This window comes from Cololabis saira, chromosome 12 (assembly GCF_033807715.1).
Source record: "Cololabis saira isolate AMF1-May2022 chromosome 12, fColSai1.1, whole genome shotgun sequence".
NCBI classification, from domain to species: domain Eukaryota; kingdom Metazoa; phylum Chordata; class Actinopteri; order Beloniformes; family Belonidae; genus Cololabis; species Cololabis saira.
The window spans coordinates 28,138,275-28,157,860 of NC_084598.1; the positions used below are offsets into that span (position 1 = coordinate 28,138,275).

General features: G+C 39.5%; 2 protein-coding genes across 4 annotated transcripts; one reads left to right on the plus strand and one right to left on the minus strand.

Moving 5' to 3' along the window:
* Positions 1-1,239: 1,239 nt before the first annotated feature.
* Positions 1,240-8,314, plus strand: pgd (phosphogluconate dehydrogenase). The gene is made up of 13 exons (XM_061736408.1): positions 1,240-1,386; positions 2,179-2,254; positions 2,349-2,528; positions 2,615-2,680; positions 2,765-2,883; positions 2,987-3,056; positions 3,143-3,277; positions 3,368-3,557; positions 4,900-5,030; positions 6,322-6,455; positions 7,016-7,115; positions 7,492-7,614; positions 7,846-8,314. The coding sequence occupies exons 1-13, from the start codon at positions 1,379-1,381 to the stop codon at positions 7,963-7,965; spliced, it is 1,452 nt and encodes a 483-aa protein (XP_061592392.1). The 5' UTR covers positions 1,240-1,378; the 3' UTR covers positions 7,966-8,314.
* A 2,051-nt stretch (positions 8,315-10,365) lies between these two features.
* tardbpa (TAR DNA binding protein a) lies at positions 10,366-18,679 on the minus strand. Of its 3 annotated transcripts, XM_061736412.1 has the most exons (7): positions 18,074-18,679; positions 14,060-14,223; positions 13,760-13,900; positions 13,305-13,475; positions 12,895-12,979; positions 11,891-12,034; positions 10,366-11,089 (listed from the first exon to the last, which is right to left on the minus strand). In XM_061736412.1, exons 1-6 carry the CDS (start codon positions 18,312-18,314, stop codon positions 11,940-11,942), a joined length of 897 nt encoding a protein of 298 aa, XP_061592396.1. In that variant the 5' UTR covers positions 18,315-18,679; the 3' UTR covers positions 10,366-11,089; positions 11,891-11,939. The 3 variants fall into 3 exon arrangements, with proteins under 3 accessions (XP_061592396.1, XP_061592394.1, XP_061592393.1); XM_061736410.1 differs by having other exon boundaries at positions 10,366-12,034; positions 12,463-12,979; XM_061736409.1 differs by having other exon boundaries at positions 10,366-12,979.
* Positions 18,680-19,586: the final 907 nt, after the last annotated feature.

The window sequence follows — 19,586 nt, forward strand, 5'->3', positions numbered from 1 at the left end:
AATTGAGATGACTTTTTTTTTAATATGTTTCTTCGATTTAAAAAAAAATTTGTTTAGTGTAGTATTTGATCAATTTACCCCGTTGAGCCGCTAATATATTTGAATAAAAAATATCTATCCTTGCAGCTAACATGACATGCAGTGAAACACAGCTTCTTTGTTAACATAATTTACTTTAAATCGTCCAAACACCTTGATCTTGAATTTATTGCCTGTTAAAGACGTCTAAATAGAAATATTTGTTGTATAGATTTAAGCAGTACTCGAGTTGTAAAAAAAAAATCAGGGGGGGTGGGGGATTTTATCATATGGGGACAGATAATTTGTGCTGATTACAAATAATGTAATATATTACAAATAATAGCACTGACCAAAGCACCTGCAGAAATACTGCAGGAATGACATAGCAGCAGTTAAATGCAGCCTTCTGTAAGCTTTAAATATCCACTGGATACATCAAATACATCAAAACACAACAATAAAAAACTGTTTTCTGAACTTATTAATATGACTCTGTCCTTCACAGGATAAGTAAAATGGATCACTGCAAAAACTCAAAATCTTAACAAGAATATTTGTCTTATTTCTAGTTAAAATGTCTCATTTTAGTAAAGAAAAATCTCATAACACTTAAAACAAGACTCATCACTGGAAAAAACAACAATTTTCATCTGTTTCAAGTAGATTTTCACTTGAAATAAGTAGAAAAATTTGCCAGTGGAACAAGATTTTTTTGCTTGTAATGAGAAGATAAATCTTGTCCCACTGGCAGATTTTTCTACTTATTTCAAGTGAAAATGTACTCGAAACAGGTGAAAATTGTCAAATAAGTTATTTTTCTGGTGTTATTTTTCTGGTGATGACTCTAAATGTTGAAATAGCAGTAATACCACATTCATTGATGAAATGACATAAGGGATGGAAAGGGGGAAAGGCAGTTTTACAGGGGGGATGATTTTGACTGTTTTTATTTCAGGGGGGATGCCATCCCCCCTCATCCCCCCTCAACTCCAGTACTGGATTTAAGCTTGTAAAAGATTTACACTGCAGAAAAATGAACTGTCCCATCCATCCTTCGTGTGGGTGGGCACTGGCGAACCATGAGTGACAACCAAACCAACCAATAGGAGGATCGTTAGCTCTGCTCAGGATTCTGAACCAATCAGAAACCGCAACAGACGGCCCGTGTTTTATTTGGACGCCTCTGATTGGTGGACGCTGTACGTGGGCCGACGTAAGCCTCTCTGTCACGTTCAGATGAGAACCATTGAAGGAGGAAGTGAAAAACGAGTTGAGGAAAACCTTTAAGGGAGCTGCAGCGTGATCTCGACTGTCATTTAAATTCTTTTTACCTGCTCACCTTCACCCCCGGAGAACCATGGCTCAGTAAGTTTCACAATTAGTTTTTTTTGCAGATAGTGGAAGATGTGGAGAATCGCCTGCTTTAGCGAGGTTCAACAGTAAACTTTGTAGCCGTAAAGTCTGTTTTACTGAGAGTAATCTTCTTTGTCGGTTAACTGAATTAGTGATGTTGTCTTTTTATGCAGCCGACCTGCTTTTGTGTTAAGTATAACGATATTTTTGACGTGATTTATTTAATTAAATGCAAAGACGGAATGGGTTTGACCAACACAGACCGCTAAGAACTATGGGAAATGTAGTCAACTCTCAAGTGTATTTGTAAGCCTGTATTTCAGCTTTATTTTATTTATTTATTTATTTATTTATTTATTTATTTCGTTTCGTGCATGGTGGTCAATCTACACACCCATGACCGAAAAGGAGCAGGATGAAGACAAGTCTTATGTTACCTGCCCCTTATTAAATACCAAAACAAAAAGAACAGTCAATGTAACCAATATTTACAAAAATATACACTTAAATAGAACCAACTACAGATATTAATAATACTGCTTAATTCCCAGTCTATTCATGATCATATAACTTAAATATTTTATCTTTATACATTTTTTTTTGAACCTAAGTGAATTTGTGCATTCCTTTAAATCATTTTGTAGAGAGTTCCACAGTTTTACTCCCACAACCGATGTACACATCTGCTTAAGAGTGGTCCTTGCATGCTGATGTTTGAAATTATATTTCCTTCTATGTTCTATGAGCTTAGTTGTAATAAGAATACAATAAACGTTTAACTAAATGTGATGACTGTTTCCACAGGGCAGATATTGCGCTCATTGGCTTGGCTGTCATGGGCCAGAACCTCATCATGAACATGAACGACCACGGCTTTGTGGTGAGACCAAGGCTTCTGTTTGTTTCCACTTCTCCTGGCAAAAGTATGAGGATGGCGTTATTTCACTTGGTAAACACAATCTTGTCTCTCGCAGGTATGTGCCTTCAACAGAACCGTGTCCAAGGTGCACGACTTCCTGCAGAACGAGGCCAAAGGCTCCAAGGTGATCGGAGCAGAGTCCCTGCAGGACATGGTGTGCAAGCTGAAGAAGCCCAGGAGAATCATCCTGCTGGTCAAGGCCGGACAGGCTGTGGACGACTTCATCGACAAGCTGGTCAGCCAGAGATCCCCCCAAACTGAGTCAGCTGCTAGACACTTTGATCTTGGAGTTTATTCTTTTTTTAAATATATTTATTTCAGGTTCCTCTTCTAGAGGCCGGCGACATCATCATCGACGGTGGCAACTCTGAATATAGAGACACAACTGTAAGTCTGTCAGAATCACTGTCCGGCTAGAACCCCTTTCTTCATAGATCATCCTCATGGCTCTTCTGTGTTTGTGTCGCACAGCGACGGTGTAGGAGTCTGAAAGAGAAAGGCTTGCTGTTCGTCGGCAGCGGCGTGAGCGGTGGGGAAGAAGGTGCACGATACGGACCGTCACTGATGCCGGGTGGACATAAAGAGGCCTGGTAGGTCGAATAAACTTAATGAGAAACACAATTTCAGTGTTTATGTTGATGAATGGGAACACTTCTTATTAATCACATGTAATTATTATATATTTTTTTTAAGGCCGCACATAAAAGATATCTTCCAGAGCATTGCAGCCAAGGTTGGAACAGGAGAGCCTTGCTGTGACTGGGTGAGTGAAGCGCTTTACTGAGTTCTATACAAGTTAGTGGTTGTTATTATGGCAAGGCATCTTACAGTACTTTGTTTCTTGCTCAGGTTGGAGACGAGGGTGCTGGACATTTTGTGAAAATGGTCCATAATGGCATTGAGTATGGAGACATGCAGCTGATCTGTGAGGCCTACCACCTGATGAAGGACATTCTGGGTATGGACCATGCTGAGATGGGCCAGGTGAGCTTGATATACTCGTTCAGTGGGAATTAGAAGGGGTGGGGGCAAAGCCTGACTGACTGAATCTCATCGCCGTCTTCATTCACTCAGGTTTTCGACAGCTGGAACAAGACGGAGCTGGACTCCTTCCTCATTGAGATCACAGCCAACATCCTTAAATACAGGGATGCCGACGGCACGCATCTGCTGCCAAAGATCCGCGACAGCGCCGGACAGAAAGGGACGGGGAAGTGGACGGCCATTTCAGCGTTGGAGTACGGCACACCCGTCACTTTGATCGGTAAGAGGAAGAAAGGTAGACAAGGAAGTATTGTTTCCTTGTTTCTTCCTCCAGCGCTGGCTGCTTACAGTAACCGCGGCTCTGTATAATGGCATGATAAAAGGGATTGCAACACACCTGTTAACTTGATTTAACAATCCACCCACGCCTGAAAAAGCAGTAAAGCCGGTGTTTTAACAGTTGTTGTTAGCCAGCACGTTTCCAGGGAGCTTTCTCTAGGAGACGTGATCAATATGAGGCTGCCCCTAAGAAGATTGGAGGCTTTTCTAAAGGCCTTCTCATCTCAAGTGACATAATGAGGATTTGGCTTTGGTGTTTGCTCTGACTGTTTCATAAACAACCAAAGGCAAAGTGGGTGTCTATATTTTGAAGGGTTAGTCGAACTGACATGGAGAATAAACTAGGTGAAGAGTATTTTGTTACGCAGATTAGTCCGTCACCGAATGGCTGCAGCTATTGTTGGGGATTAGATTTATTTGTTGTTGTTGGTCCCTGTCAGGGCTGTAGATCCTCTGACTGACAGTAGTGGTACAAAAGGCTTCATTGTGTGAGATCTGATCCAGCATGCAGCAGTTTGCACGGGCGCATTTCTCAGTCAAAAGGGAAAACATTCCAGTCGGAGAGTTCACTAGACGGCTTGTCTTGCGTCATCCGGCGTGGCAGTTTTAAGCAAGTCATGCTGACTGAACAGGTTTCTTCCTCTTGTGTCGATGGAGTGGGAAGGAAATTAACACTTCATTGATGTTTCTAGTTCCTTTTATGAGCAAATAAATATTTTAGTTTTCCTGAAAACCCTTCAGGTGTTTGATGGCATTTAAAAAAAAATGGAAAACAGAGTTAGAATATTACTGAATATTCTGTAAATAGAATAGAATAGAATATTACTGATTCATGATGGTCCTTGATGGTTGCCCTTATGGCACAATAGTGTTGCTCTGACCTGGGCTTACTCTGGATATCCTTTTTGTGTGTGTGAGAGATACATAGCTTTATAAGAAAAACTGGAAAGTTACTTTCTTAGTAATTTGTATGTCAAGTGGGTTTATTGTCATTTCATACTCCAAATAGTGAAATGAGACGATATTTCACCAGAATCAATAAGTACTACATTAAAAAATATCAAAACGGTGGATTCTGTGCACAGACATAAAAACAGTACATTTAAGCCAGACAGCTGACAAAAAAATAGTTGTGGACATTTTTCTTTTTGTATCAAAACATGTATTTTTTGTGTTTTTGTGCTCCTACGGTCTGTGACGCATCTGAAAGGCTAATTCTGTTCATCTCTGTTCATGCGTTTACCCCCTGCCTCCCTCCCTTTCTCTTGTTTTCTGTGTGTCAGGGGAGGCTGTCTTTGCCAGATGCCTGTCCTCTCTAAAGGATGAGAGAGTGGAGGCGAGCCGCAGCCTCACGGGGCCCCAGGGAGTGAAATTCAGCGGTGACAAGGCCGCATTCCTGGAAGACATTAGAAAGGTAGAACGCGCAGTATGATATGCACATTTTACAAGGCTGTTCTAAAGCAAAGCATCTGGGGAAAACACGTTACATTGACTCAAATAATATCTTATTGTTAAACGTGCTGTACAAAGGCATGATTTTATTTTTATTTTTTCAAACAACAGCAGATGAGAGAAGCTGGTTAAGGGAAAATGTTTCAAATTTGGTAACTTGAAAGGTGTCAGATGTGATGAAAACTATTACCCAAAAACCTTTACAAACACTGCAAAAATGCAACTTTTGGTTGCTCTTCATGACATTGTGTGACATGCAAATGTTTGGGAACCCCTAGTTAAGATTTTTTTCTCTGTATAGCAGCACAATTACAAGATGACCTGGTTTCAAAAGGCACAATGTTTAATATGTAACTGAACTTAAATTTACTTTAATTTAAATCTTTTTAGAGTTTCGACACGCTTAAGAAACAAAAAGTTGACGTTAATTTTTATTATTTCATTACATTGAAGCGTCTCTCGCTCTCTCTCTATTTATTTATATATATTTCATATTCTGCATCACTATGCAGAAAAGTGAGTGGTAGAGACTGTATGGGAGGGCGTATATCTCTTGTCCATGCTTAAAGAGGCTTAAACACCATCTACAGTACTGAAGCTAGAGTAGTAAAAAGTGCAATACAAAGGCAAGAATTAGAGCATTTACAGTGACAACAGAGCCAGCAGCCTAAGTGGAAGTGAGGATAAAAGGTAGATTTCTTTCAGTTCTCCCATCAGGGGATTTCTGTCCGTTTCCTTGCTAAAGGATTCCGGCTCTGAGATGTTTCTTTTTTTTTTTTTTTTTGCACAAAAGGTGTCTTCAGTGCATCTTTTGTACATGGATATTTGATGATTAGTTCTGGGAGTTGTGAGTGCCCTAGTATTAACCCTCAGCTTGCGGGTCTAAAGGTTAAAAAGTAGAATCAGTATCCTGACAGCATCATCTTGGTTTTCCAAGTGTTGAGCACTTGAGTGCTTGAACAAGCTGCTCTTTCAGACATAAAATTGTTTTTGGTGTGTCCAAATATATGCATGGAGCACTTTTATTTTATTTTTCCTCCTACTTAAAATGTGTGAAAAACGGGGGAAAAAATTTAATTTTGATTAAAAACCATAATGAACAATTTGATGCCATTTTGAAATTAGTTTATTTCTTCTCGATCTGTGCCCATGCCAGGTTTCAAACATAGTCAACTTTTTTCTTTTCACTGTGATCAGAATTCTTAAAATGTTGTATATTTTCAAGAATGAGCTGACCCATCTTCTTTCTCCAGGCCCTCTACGCCTCCAAGATAATTTCCTACGCACAAGGTTACATGCTGCTGCGGCAAGCAGCCAAGGAGTTCGGCTGGTCGCTGAGCTACGGCGCCATCGCTCTGATGTGGAGAGGAGGCTGCATCATCAGAAGGTGCATTTACTCTCATGTGTCCTCGTACTTGCCACAAGGTTGCCTCAGGGTTTGTTGTGAAAAGTTGATTAACAAATCTGAGTGTGTGGTTAGTTCGAAAGAGACGACTTCTTCAAAAAAGTGGGAAGTTCAGGTTCTGTAGGTGAAGCCTCAAGTTACAAAACACTAGTTCAAAGAAACATCTTTAGAAGAAGAGAAGAAGTTTTTATTACACTGCTCTGTGTTGCAAAGCCAGACTAAGAATTTTGTGAAAATTAAATTCTTTGAAATCCTGTCGAAAGAAGACTGATGAAATGATGAGACCTTTGTTTTGCTCTCTCTAATATAGCGGAGCCCCCCACCCCTAAAAACAAAAACAAAAACCCCAAAAAACTACACAACCTTGTGTGGATCTACATTAAAAAAAAAAAACATGCAGTAGGACCTGCAGCCACCAACCAGCTAAAACACATTAGTCCATTTAGAGATAACAGTGTAATGGAATCATCCATATAAATACACAATATTCATTTTTTTTAAGAAATGCAAACTTGTTTTTTTGTCGTTTCTCCTCTCACCAGTGTTTTCCTGGAAAAAATCAAAGAGGCATTTGACAGAGACAGTGACCTGCAGAACTTGCTGCTGGACAATTTCTTCAGTAACGCTGTGCAAGACTGTCAGGTATGAGGAACGAGGAAGTGACCAAACACCAAACTGCAACAGACCACGCTGATGCAGGAAAAAAAAAAAAGAAAAAAAAAAGAAAAGGCAACTTGTTTCCTCCTTTTTAGAAAGCAAAAGGATGAAGCAACACTGATTGGTTGTCTTAATCATCAGCAGTATGAGGTGGTCTGAAGTTTCCACGCTAAAGTTTAGTGATTTATTTATTTTATAATGTTATTGCTAAATACAGTGTTTTACGTATTAAAGAGAAGCTGTTGGTGACAGCAGGTGATGGTTACACAGTTTGGCGTTTAGGATCAGACCACAACTCAAGACTAATTTAAATGATCTGGAGAAGCACAAACCGTTAGTCAGTTTCTCTTTTTTGCTTCAGGAATCATGGCGGAGGGCAATCAGCACTGGGGTTCAGCACGGCATCCCCATGCCGTGTTTCACCACCGCTTTGTCCTTCTACGACGGCTACCGACACGAGAAGCTGCCCGCCAACCTGATCCAGGTGAGAAGACGGCAGCTGCCACACGCTATCTTACTACTACATGTCTGTGTTTGTGGATCAGTATATAAACGTGAACCTTCTTCACTGATTATTAGCTTCAACTCGGAACACTGTGTGTATTCAGTATCTGTTGAAAAACAATCGGCTCCAGGGAGGACATATTTAAGTTTGCAGTTTAGTGGTGTTCCCGGTTGAAAGTTCACTCAGACTTGCTTTGGTTTTTCTCACCAGGCCCAGAGGGACTACTTTGGAGCCCACACGTATGAGCTGCTCTCAGATCCAGGTCATTTCATCCACACCAACTGGACAGGCCACGGTGGAAATGTCTCCTCTTCCTCCTACAACGCTTAAACATTGCCCCCCCCCCCATCGTTCAAAAACCCAGACAAGATGGAAGGCGAGGACAAAGGGACCACCTTTCTAACCTCCCTAACGATTCACCCAACTTTCTACTCCCCTCAGAGACTTGTCGTTATTATTTATCAAAGATTTGATTCATATATAATTTGCGTTACAAACCTCTCTCCTTCATGTGTGTTCTGATGTAGTGGCAGTCACTAGTGTGGTGGGGAACAACAAAGTGTCGTGGATGTCGCACTAAGGTCATGTTGGTCCAGGCTTCACCGCGTTAACACTGGATTAAGGGGAAATGTTACACTGTGCTGCAATAGGCTAAATAAAGATTTCAATCCCTTTATAATTAGCTTGTCTTTACTCTCTGGGAGCTTTAAACAGGATTGAAAAATATATGTGTGTAGCTGACAACACATTATAGAACATATAGATAAACTATGATATATGATTCGAAAGGCAAAGACCGACCTCGAGAGCCGATATCACGCCATCTATATCAGTTTGTATCACAGCTTCTGTCTTGAGTAACAGAACATGTAATTTCCTCTGCAAGGCTTTCCTGTTATCTGGATCACACCCCCATTAAAGGGTAGGTTTAGATATATTTAACTTGGGATAAACAGCTGCGAGCTGATGTTGTTCCTTGAGCCCTTGTGATCTGCAACAGCTCTGATTCAAATCCAGCTGGAAATGTGAGGAGTCTCCTTCATCTTTCGTCTCATTTCCTAACAAACAACACACAATACTTAATTTCTGAGGATAAACAGATCAGTGGTCGTGTTTGCTTACTTGAAAACAAAAGGCAGCCCCCACTTGTTCTGACAGATGCGTATGCCCTCACTTTATGAATTAATGGGAAACCTGTTTTGAATAAACGTTTTGAGAAGAGCACAAACTGTAGGCGGCGGTAGAAAACATCCTTACACTTTTAAAGGGCAGTTCAGGCATTTAGAACAAAAAAAGGAAAAAGCTTTATTCGTGCTGAGGATTTTCAAATGAAACTACAAGAAGGTATTTAATGTAATTGTATTCCCACAGCAGTGAGGGACGTTGCACCTGACAGGAGTGTGTCACAGCTGCACTTCCTCCAGCTTTTAAATGGTTAATAAGGCCTCTGACAGACCACCTGCACTGTCATGCCTCTGGTAAATGTTGCACTGAAGTCGACAGAAGACTCCTCATGTCAGCACAAACAGGCCACTCTGTTATCAGTGTAATAATCACTGTACGAACCTTCAGCAGCTTGTTTTCCCAGCGAGGCCTACGGACGTGCAGATGGTGCACTAAAGCACAAGGCTGTTAGAGCTCTGAGATCAATGCAAGTGGAAGTGCAGCTCACGTCACCTGCACACCAGACAGGGAGATGACATAATGAAGCAGCTCAGAACTGTCTCAGTAAAGTGATAGGGTAGTTGGAACCTGTTGCATCACAGCTAGGTTAGTGACAGGAATCTTTCTGTGTAAAAAAATGAACATTGAAGTGACTGAGTGCCTTAGTGTCTGTCTATTACATGGTCATACAGAGTCAATCAACCTGTCCAGGATGCTCCCTTACCTGTTCTGGAAATACCAGATTATAAGATTGGTTGGTTGCTGCAGCCAATAACCTTTAACAATAATTCTTAAGCATCAGAAAAAAATAAAATAAGTGTGAAAACACTATTCTTAAAATGTCTAAGTGCATAACTAACCAGATAGTTTGGATATAACTTATCAAAGTAATTTTATCCAGTGAATAACTATTTTTGTAGCTTCATGTATCCACATTGCACTGTTACGGCAATTAAGTAAATCAATTAAGCAAATATGAGATTAGCTTGTTGTACAAACTTCTGGATCTTCTGCATTTCTGCCTTTTAATTAAAAAAAAAAAAGGAAAGAAAAGTACAAGCTGCAGGCAGAGGAAACAACCGTGACAAGTTGGTAGAAAGGACCATCAACCAAAACTCTTCCAGTGGAGCAGATTGATTAGAAAGACCTAATCAATCTGCTCACAGCAGAATGCAAATTATATCACCTATTGTAACCCATAAATATCTTTATAATTTATCTTCAACCATCCAGGAAATTAACAATCCACACTACCTTTTTTTAATTACTTTTTTTTTTTTTTTTTACATGCAGCTTTTATGATCAACAGGTTATAAAAAATATATATTTAGAAAAAAGTTAACATTTACATGTCAAATAAAAAATGGGGTTTTATTTATAAGAAATGGCAAATATGTTGAAATGATTTGTAACCTTCTGTCAGACCAGAAAAACGAGAATAAACAAAAAGGGATACGCTATAAAAATACAAGGCTACGTGGTGCAGCAGCGACATCTTCAGGTGGAAAAGTGAAACTACACCCACCAACCAGCCAGATTTAAGCTGAATATCCAAACAAAAGGCACTTAACCGCAAACAATTGTTTTATTGAACAAAGAAAAGCAGCTTGATACGGACCTCATAAAAAGGACCAAACACAGAGACCACAGATGATTAAAAACTTCCAATGTGTTTTTACAATTCAATACTTTTCAGTGAACATTTCAATGAGCACAGAGATTGGGAGCTGGCATGTTCAAATCGGTCAGCTTTAAGTTTTTATTGAAAATCTGTCAGTTTATACATTTAATCGTTTTTAAATAAAAGTAAACAAATAACCAACAACACATCTGACCAAAAGATTTCTGCTAAATCTTTTTCATCATTAAAGAAAAGACAAAAACCACAACAACTGCACACATTGGTTACAACTTCAAGAAAATTTAAATGACTTGATTAAAAAAAAAAAAAAGAAAAAAGACCAATACTAACACATCATGTTTTGGAAAAGCAGAATTTCTATCAGATTTAAGAGGACAAAATCCAAATTACCAAAAGACAGGTGTGATTTTGGTCCTGACTGCAGAAAATCAAAACAAAAAATACCTCAGTAGATTATTTGACAATGGTCCGCTTTGAATTTGGTGTTTGGTGGTCCAGGGTTTCTTAGTGTGGTGTTGAAGACAGGATTAGTGAAGTCTCGCTGTAATTCCAGTGGTCTGAACCAGCTCTGTGAACGGCTTCATCTTCCGCGCAACTGACTCCAATCTCGTTTCAGAAGAAAACCTGGGCTTTCCGTGTCCGAGGGTCCTATACATGTGAATTAAAGTGTTGGCAATTCAATTAATGTAAAGTGAAAAAACAAGTCACTGTCAAGAGGGTGTTTATACCTAGTCAAATTAAATTTTATTTTAGACTTCCCTTTGATTCACAAAACATAGAAAATGCATTCATAACCACTTCAAACAAACTTTCAATGGGAACCTGTCAAACATTCACCACAACAATGTCTTTCGAACTTCCAACACACTTTCATTATTTCCCCCCCTCACACAGACTTCAGTGGAACAAAGTCACATTTTCACACAGAGGGTGGTAACAAAGAGAAAATAAAGCACACGACCAGACACAGCACTCACGTCAAATCAGACAGCAAGAAAGGATCTACAAAAGGATACAAATAATCAAAGCACTTGACATTTCACTGTGGTATTTTTCTTTTTTAAGAGGTACGTTTGGTAGAAAATGATATGGAACAGCAGAGTACATAGGGATTTTATGATGCAAGAAATGTCCTTGTGATGGCCACTGGGAAAACATTCGTACTTGCTTCTTCCCCTCACACTCGCACAAAGCCACAGGTTCTTCTCAACTCTCGCAGGCATTTGTCTCTTAAAAAAAAATGATGATGAAAGAAAAAAAAACTAAAACTTGCACAAGTTGTTCTTCTCACACTTGCTTTCTTTCATTTTGCTCCCCTTTCGCTCACTCTCACTCAGTCTATCACCAATCCCACTCACTGATCTTGAAAAGCAACAAGGGAGATTTTTTATACCCCCAAAAAGAGGAAACAAAAACAAACAAAACAAAAAGAAAAAAAAAAGCACCCACCGTCTAACACAGTATATGCAGAATGAAGCTGTGTTCTTGGACAAAGCATTTACACATGGGAGGAGGGGTACTGATACTGAGATCTGCCGAACATTGCTGCCAAAGATGCGACTCCTTCCGGGAAATTGCGAAAGAGTTGTTGAACTGCAGAAGAGACTTTCATGAAGATGTTTCCAAAATTTGTTTGACAAAACAAAGATACAACCAAATAAAGACATATATATATGTATGTATGTATATGTGTGTATATACATACATATATACACACACATATACATACACATCTACATAATAATATGCCATTTTCACACAGGGCTGTGGGGTAATCTTGAGTTACTCGTGCATGTCTATAAATAGTTAAATTACATGCACATCTTTGTGTCATCTTTGTGTAACGTATTTTCATAAATAATAATGTGGCAAATTCCACAAACAAAGCAAACATTTCACCCATACGATGCATGACTACACAGTCAGTCACACAAGTATAAATGTTCTCTTTAATAAAATAAAAGGCAGTGTATTTTTTCTTAAATAATATACAAGCCATTCCCCCTTGCAGGAATACTTACCAGATCAGACTAACAGCAACAGAAAAGGTCAACTTGTAGCTAGCTACATGCCCCAACTAGAGGACTTAGACTCCATAGTAGTGCCAAAGCCGGAGCTGAAGCCACTGCCTGCGGCGTTGTTGGTGCCTGCAGCCCAGCCAAGGCCAGCTGAGCTGGGACTGCTGTAACTGGTGCTGGCAGAGCTATAGGTCTGATCTCGGGTGGTGGGGGCTGTGCCTGCCGCTGTGGTCAGACCCTGCTGGTTAGCCAGCATGCCCATCATTCCCCAACTGCTCTGCAGTGCTGCCTGGGCTGCTGCCACCATTGCTGGGTTGAGGCCCAGAGCCCCGAAGTTAACCCCTCCGCTACCGCTGCCCAGCCCTCCGCGATTACTGCCATAACCCTGACTGAACCCACCAGCCCCAAAACGCCCTCGATCCATCATTTGCCTACTATTATTGTGTTTGGGCTCAGCATTGGAGATGTGCACGCTGACACCCTTGATGATCAAGTCCTCTCCACACAGGGCCTGGGCAACCTAAGAAGAAAGGGAGTTGAATTAACTCCACATTTCCTTGTTCTTTAGATGATAATACATTTTATTTATAAGTCACCTTTCATAAAACTCAACATCACCATACGACATATACTGTTAGCAGAGGATAGATGTTTTACACTTGTTTTTGTGTCTGCTTCTAGCAGTTCAATTTCCATGCAATGATATACGTCTTACTCTATTTTATTTGTAATCCAAACTACTCTGTTTATGCATGTAATGTTAGTATTTAAATGGCTTTTACTGTATCACTGGTTATTCTTAAAGCATGTTGTTATTCTTAAAACTGCCATCTGGCAATTCTTACCTGATCATCAGCAAAGGTGACGAATGCAAAGGCTCTGAATGGTTTGGGGATGAAGACATCAGTGACTTCACCATATTGCATGAAGTACTGCCTCAACTCATCAGTCGTCATGTCCTCTGTGCAGCGGCCAACAAAGATTTTACGGCTCCGCATGGGCTCATCGGGACAAACCTGAGAGGACACGATTAAAATGCATCTTCTTAAAAAAAATCTTTTTATCATTTTTTTGGTATATGTGAAAATATTCTTAAGCACGTCATCAAACCTTTGCATAACAGTTTATAATTTTGAGCCATTAATTTACTATAAAAACAAAACTTTTTGCAACTTTACTTAAAAACGCAGATATAAAGCTTCACATAAACTGTAAAAGAAGAACAATTGTCTTTTCAGCCAATCCTTTACCTAAAAAGCATCTGAAATTACAACAAGAGTATTTCGAGGGTCAGAAATACCTTTGAGTTGGGAAGTTTGCAGTCACACCATCGTCCATCAATCATGTGTCTCTGAGCGATTACTTTAGTTTGCGTTTCATACTCAGTGAACCGAACAAACCCAAAACCTTTTGAGTTGCCTGTTTTTAGGTCTCTCTTCACCTGAATGAAAGCACAAGTATGTAAGCTTTATTACTAACTCAAAATGCATTATATATATATATATATATATATATATATATATATAAATAACACAAAATGTCTTTAATGCCTAACATAAAAAGGGTTAAAAGGATGATCAGTCAGATGCAAAAAGGATACCTGCACCATGATGACCTCCCCAAAGGTAGTGAAATAATCCTTCAGATCTTGCTCTGTCGTTTTCCATGGCAACCCGAGGACAATGAGATCTGATGTCTTCTGAAAGCCCCTTTTAATTTTAACAGCTGAGGCCGCATCTATTTCTTCCATCTTCCTTTTGTTATCTGTGAAGTATAGACAGTATCTTATATCAGAAGAAAATTGTGAAATTCTAGAGCTCAAATGTGGATGTGGCAAGTCGGCCTGATCCCAATGTCTTAATGCTTTTCAATGTTTTTGTATTTATATTTATTGTACTATTATGCAATTTTATATAACGTTTTTTATTTCTAGCACTCCCCTCAAAGTGCTTATGCTCTCAGTTCAGGCTGCATTTTAAGAATTTGTTCTTAAATTGCTTGCCTGGGTAAATAAAGGTCAAATAAATAAAATAAAAATCAGGCAAAAGGTCAGACGCCTTTACTTTACAGCGATGATACAGAGCAAACACATCCTGTTTGAAAGGGGGGAAATATAGAAAGGAGGACCCCAAAATGACTGAGTTTGTCATTTTGAATCCAGTGAAATAATATGCCACCACAGCAGAAGCCTAATTTTTGTTAATTTTTTTACTGGGTTTTCAGATCTTGACTAAGTTAAGTTCTCTCAGTGACTAAGTCACTGAGAGGCATCGCAGGTCCTTCCTCCCCGCTACCTCATAAACATCTTACCTGCTTTTTTTGCACTGTTTTTCTTTCTTCCCCGTACTGCACTACTTTCTATTCCAATGTATATACTAATTATATATTTTTTACCCTTTCCCTGCATGTGGGTTGTGTGTATTGTTGCTGCACAAAGTAAATTTCCCAATTGAGGGAGAAATAAAGGAAAATCCTAATCTAAAGTTAGGCCTAAAATGACTAAAGTGAAAGTTTGAAAGGGGGGGAATATATAAGGGAGGACCCCAAAATGACTGAGTTTGTCATTTTGAATCCAGGGAAATAATATGACACCATAACAGAAGCCAATTCCATGCTGATCTTGTTTTATCGTGCTTTTATAGAATCAGTTTTATCTTTCTGTCTTGCTTCATGGTTTGGAAATGTGTCCTTTAAAAACAAAAACTGTTTAAACCAAATCGTGAAATGGTCTAGCAACCTGATTGGTGAGTCTCAGCTTCATCCAGAATCCCTGTATACTAATCAGTTACAGAGGATAGCTGGCTGTATTTAAAAGACAACTCCCACCCTCTTAAAGGTGAGTTTCAGCTGCTCCATCAGGTCGGAGGTTCATGGAACCTGCTGGCAAAACCAAACGCTTTGTACAAGCAGCCATCAGTGCTATTGACAAGTGAGAGAAACTGCAACATAACCTTGTATTTATGTTTTGTATTGTTTCCTTTATCTTGTTTTTAAGAAAAGGCACATTTTTTATCCTTGGTTTGAATATTTTAGTGTTATTTTATCTACTGATGTTTTAACTTATCCTGCTTCTTATCTTGGGGCCGTCCTTTTTGTTCTTTTAGCCAAAGCACTGTCGTCACTTTATTTTGTCCTGTGTTGTTGAGTGTATGGTTTTGGATTGCATGTATAATACGAGATGAATCACTCACTGTAAACCAAATTTACCCAAGGGTACAATAAATAAATAAATAAATATAATCTTAACCTTATTTAAAAAAACATTGAAAAAGTTGAAAAGAAGGATGATTTCTCTATACCAAAGTAATGAGTGGTGATGCTTACTATGTTGATTTGGGTATTCATTTAATTGGTGATTTGATTTGATTATTCAAGGATAAAGGAAACATGTAGACTGCACCTATTCAAGGATAAAGGAAACATGTAGACTGCACCTTTTTCTTTCTTTCTTTCTTTCTTTCTTTCTTTCTTTCTTTCTTTCTTTCTTTCTTTCTTTCTTTCTTTCTTTCTTTCTTTCTTATTTTTCGAAGAATCTTTGTTATCCCCATGGATGCAATTTGTTTTACTGGCAGTCTTATCTCTTACTTATTGCTTTTATTTCATTACTTTAAATAATCCTTTTGAGGGTAGGCAATGAATAAGCTTTTCTTCAGCCTACACCCTTTTCGGTCTAGATGTTATTATATTGGAAACTTTTTTGTTATATTTTCTTTGAACAGTGTATTTGTTTCCTTGTTGTCATTTTTATTTTATTTTTAATTTTGTAAAATGTATTTTGATGTTTGTCTTTTTTTTAATGTCATGACCGAAATAAACTAAACTAAATAGTGTTGTCCTGATCGATCGGCCGCCTGATCGATCGGGCCCGATCCCGGCATTTTCAAAACATCGGTATCGGCCAAAAAAGTATCTGGACATACCTAGTTATAAATGTTTTTAATATATATTAAATCGTTTTATATATCGTTGCATTTAACGTCACTTCCGGCTGGCGGCGGAAGTAAGTGAAACTAACATGGTTTACAAGTTTGAACTGTGAAATTTTATATATGTTCCTGTTGCATTAAGCTGCTGCTATTCATTTCATGCCATTCAGAATGTTGCACTAAGGTTAAGCTAAAAAGTATTTTAATTTTCTTGTGTTTGCGAGTTTGACTGGATGTCATTCAACTACCTCTTTTGAAGTTAAATTTATTTTTGTTATTGCACTATTCTGCACTTTGTTTTAGTTTAGAATTTCACGTTTTTACATTTTGTTGCACCAGTGCTGATGACCTTTGTTGAAATATATGTCCATGTTGTTCTCCAATGGACATTAAAAGAAACTTGGGATAATTTAGTTTTAATCTTTTCTTTTTTTTAATTCATTGCCATTGTATTTGATTGGGAAAAAGTATCGGAAATGTATTGGGAGTCAAAAAAAGTGATCGGATTGGGAAAAATCGGGATCGGCAGATACTCAAACTCAAGTGATCGGGATCGGATCGGGGGTTAAAAAATCCTGATCAGAACAACCCTAAAACTAAACTAAATCTAATCTAATTCTTTGTTCATTTTTCACTGGGTTTTCAGATCTTGACTAAGTTAGGCCTAAGTGTGTTCAAGATTAAAGGTTACAGCAACTGATATGGTCAGTTGGCTTCTCCCCACATCTGACTATAACCCTTGTGCTGTCTTCGGGTCAAGGGAGGAGGAAGAGAAGAAGGGAGGAAAGAAGGAAGGAAGAAAGGGAGAAAAGAAGGAAGGGAGGATTGGAGAAAAGGAAGGAAGGAAGGGAGAAAAGAAGGATGGAAGGAAGGAAGGGAGAAAAGAAGGATGGAAGGAAGGAAGGAAGGAAGGAAGGAAGGAAGGAAGGAAGGGAGAAAAGAAGGATGGAAAGAAGGGAGAAAATAAGGAAGGGAGGATTGGAGAAAAGGAAGGAAGGGAGAAAAAAAGGATGGAAGGAAGGAAGGAAGGAAGGATGGAAGGAAGAAAAGAGGAAGGAAGGGAGAAAAGAGGAAGGGAAGAAGGAAGGAGAGAGCAGGAGGAAAGAAGGAAGGAAGGGAAAAATAAGGAAGGAAGGAAGGAAGGAAGGAAGAAGAGAGCAGGAGGAAAGAAGGAAGGAAGGGAAAAAGGAAAAGACGGAAAGAAAGAAGGAAGAAAAGAAGGAAGGGAGGATTGGAGAAAAGGAAGGAAGGAAGGAAGGAAGGGAGAAAAGAAGGATGGAAGGAAGGAAGGGAGAAAATAAGGATGGAAGGAAGGAAGGAAGGGAGAAAAGAGGAAGGGAAGAAGGAAGGAAGGAAGGGAGAAAAGAGGAAGGGAAGAAGGAAGGAAGGGAAAAAGGAAGGAAGGAAGGAAGGAAGGTAGGGAGAAAAGAGGAAGAGATGAAGGAAGGAAAGAAAGAAGGAAGGAAGGGAGAAAGGGAGAAAAGAGGAAAGGAAGGAGAGAGCATGGCAGGAGGAAAGAAGGATAGAAGAATTGGGTCATTTTGACCCGAAGACAGTACAAGGGTTAACAACAGGCCGTGAGATGTTTCCCCCTGAACACATAACAAGAAGGACTTGTTATTGTGATGCAGAGCAGTGATCAGTCAGACAGAGATGAACACAGTTCCTCCTCCACTATCCCCACTCACCTTTGGGGTAGTTGACCACGTACACCAGGTTCCCCCAGTCGTTCTCCGGGGCGTGCAGAACCCCCTCCACCAGCCGGACCCCCCGCATGCACTGGGACTCGGGGTTCCGGTACCGCAGCCCGCACGCCCCGGGGAACTGGGCCGCCACCGACGACAGCAGCACGGTGCCGTCGTCCTCGGACGGGATCTCCATGGGCTCCTCGCTCTCGTCCTCGGCCACCCTGATGTACAACTCCGACATGCTGTCCAGGACGGCGGTGCTGGCTCCAATTTACACCGCAGCCAACTTCAGATTACACCAGTTAATGTAAAGCAATGACACAATCAAATTAAACCGTCTACGGCAGCGTTGACGGGGTTGCAGGGAGTTGAGACTGAGTGTTTTCCACAAGTTAACCAGCTAGCGAGCGAGGTAGCAAACTAACAAAAACAGCTCGAAAAATGAATGAGCGTCGGCTTTTGTGCGGCATTTAGTGTCACTGAGTGCACGTTCCTCTTCTCGTCTACCAGTTTGCGTATAAAAGTGGCGTTTAGACGACACATAGAGGAGTTATCTTGTTCTGCGAAACGTGAGCACGAAACATCAACAGCTGCACAGCTAACTTGTGGCTAACAAAATGGCCGCCGACCGCTCGCCTTCTAAAGATGACATCATCGAGTCAGAGGACGCGTAGAGGGCGCGCTGTTTTCTGGAGATTTCAAAATTTAGACGTTTCTTTTTTATTTTAAACTTAACCTACTCACCTTGGAAAATCACTAATCTGTTTCCTTTTATAAAAATATAACTTTAAGTTCATGGAAGTTGTTGGATAATTGTCGCCGTTCTTCTTGTTTTTCATTGGCAAAGTTTAAAGTGTGAAAAGTCCAACCGCTAAGAAATACATTGAAAGCCCCCCAAACAAGGACGCGTTTTAAAGAACATACGGTAGGCTGTTTTGTATTTTGTCTAATAAAACCCTGTCACGTTAAATATAAAGTTACAGTAATATTTTTTTTTTCATAATAATATTTTATTGATTTTCAGTATCAACATAAAAGGTATGCATCAAAAACAGAATACAATACAAACAAAAGAAAAAGAAAAGGGCAATCGACACATCTATAGATACAAGTTAACTATGTAATATGTCTAAAATCCAAAGAATCACTTCCTTTATAAATCAAGGCAGATAGATCCCTGGGCAAATGGTCTATGAGAGGCCACCAAATTTTCATGAAGTTATCTTCTCTATTTTTTAATTTGGCACTGAGTCTTTCCATCAGAAGAACTCTGTAGATTTCTCTATACCATTGGGTTACTGATGGAGGTTTCTCATGAATCCAATTCAACAGAATGCATTTTCTAGCTACGCAGAGAAGCTTACTAAGTAGCTTGGCTCTACCAGGATCCAATACTCCAAATTTTGATGGCAGCCCTAATAGAAATTGTCCAGGATCTTTACAAATAGTAGACTTCATAATTGAACTCAATTCTTTAGCCACATAGGACCAAAATCTAGCAATCTTGGGACAT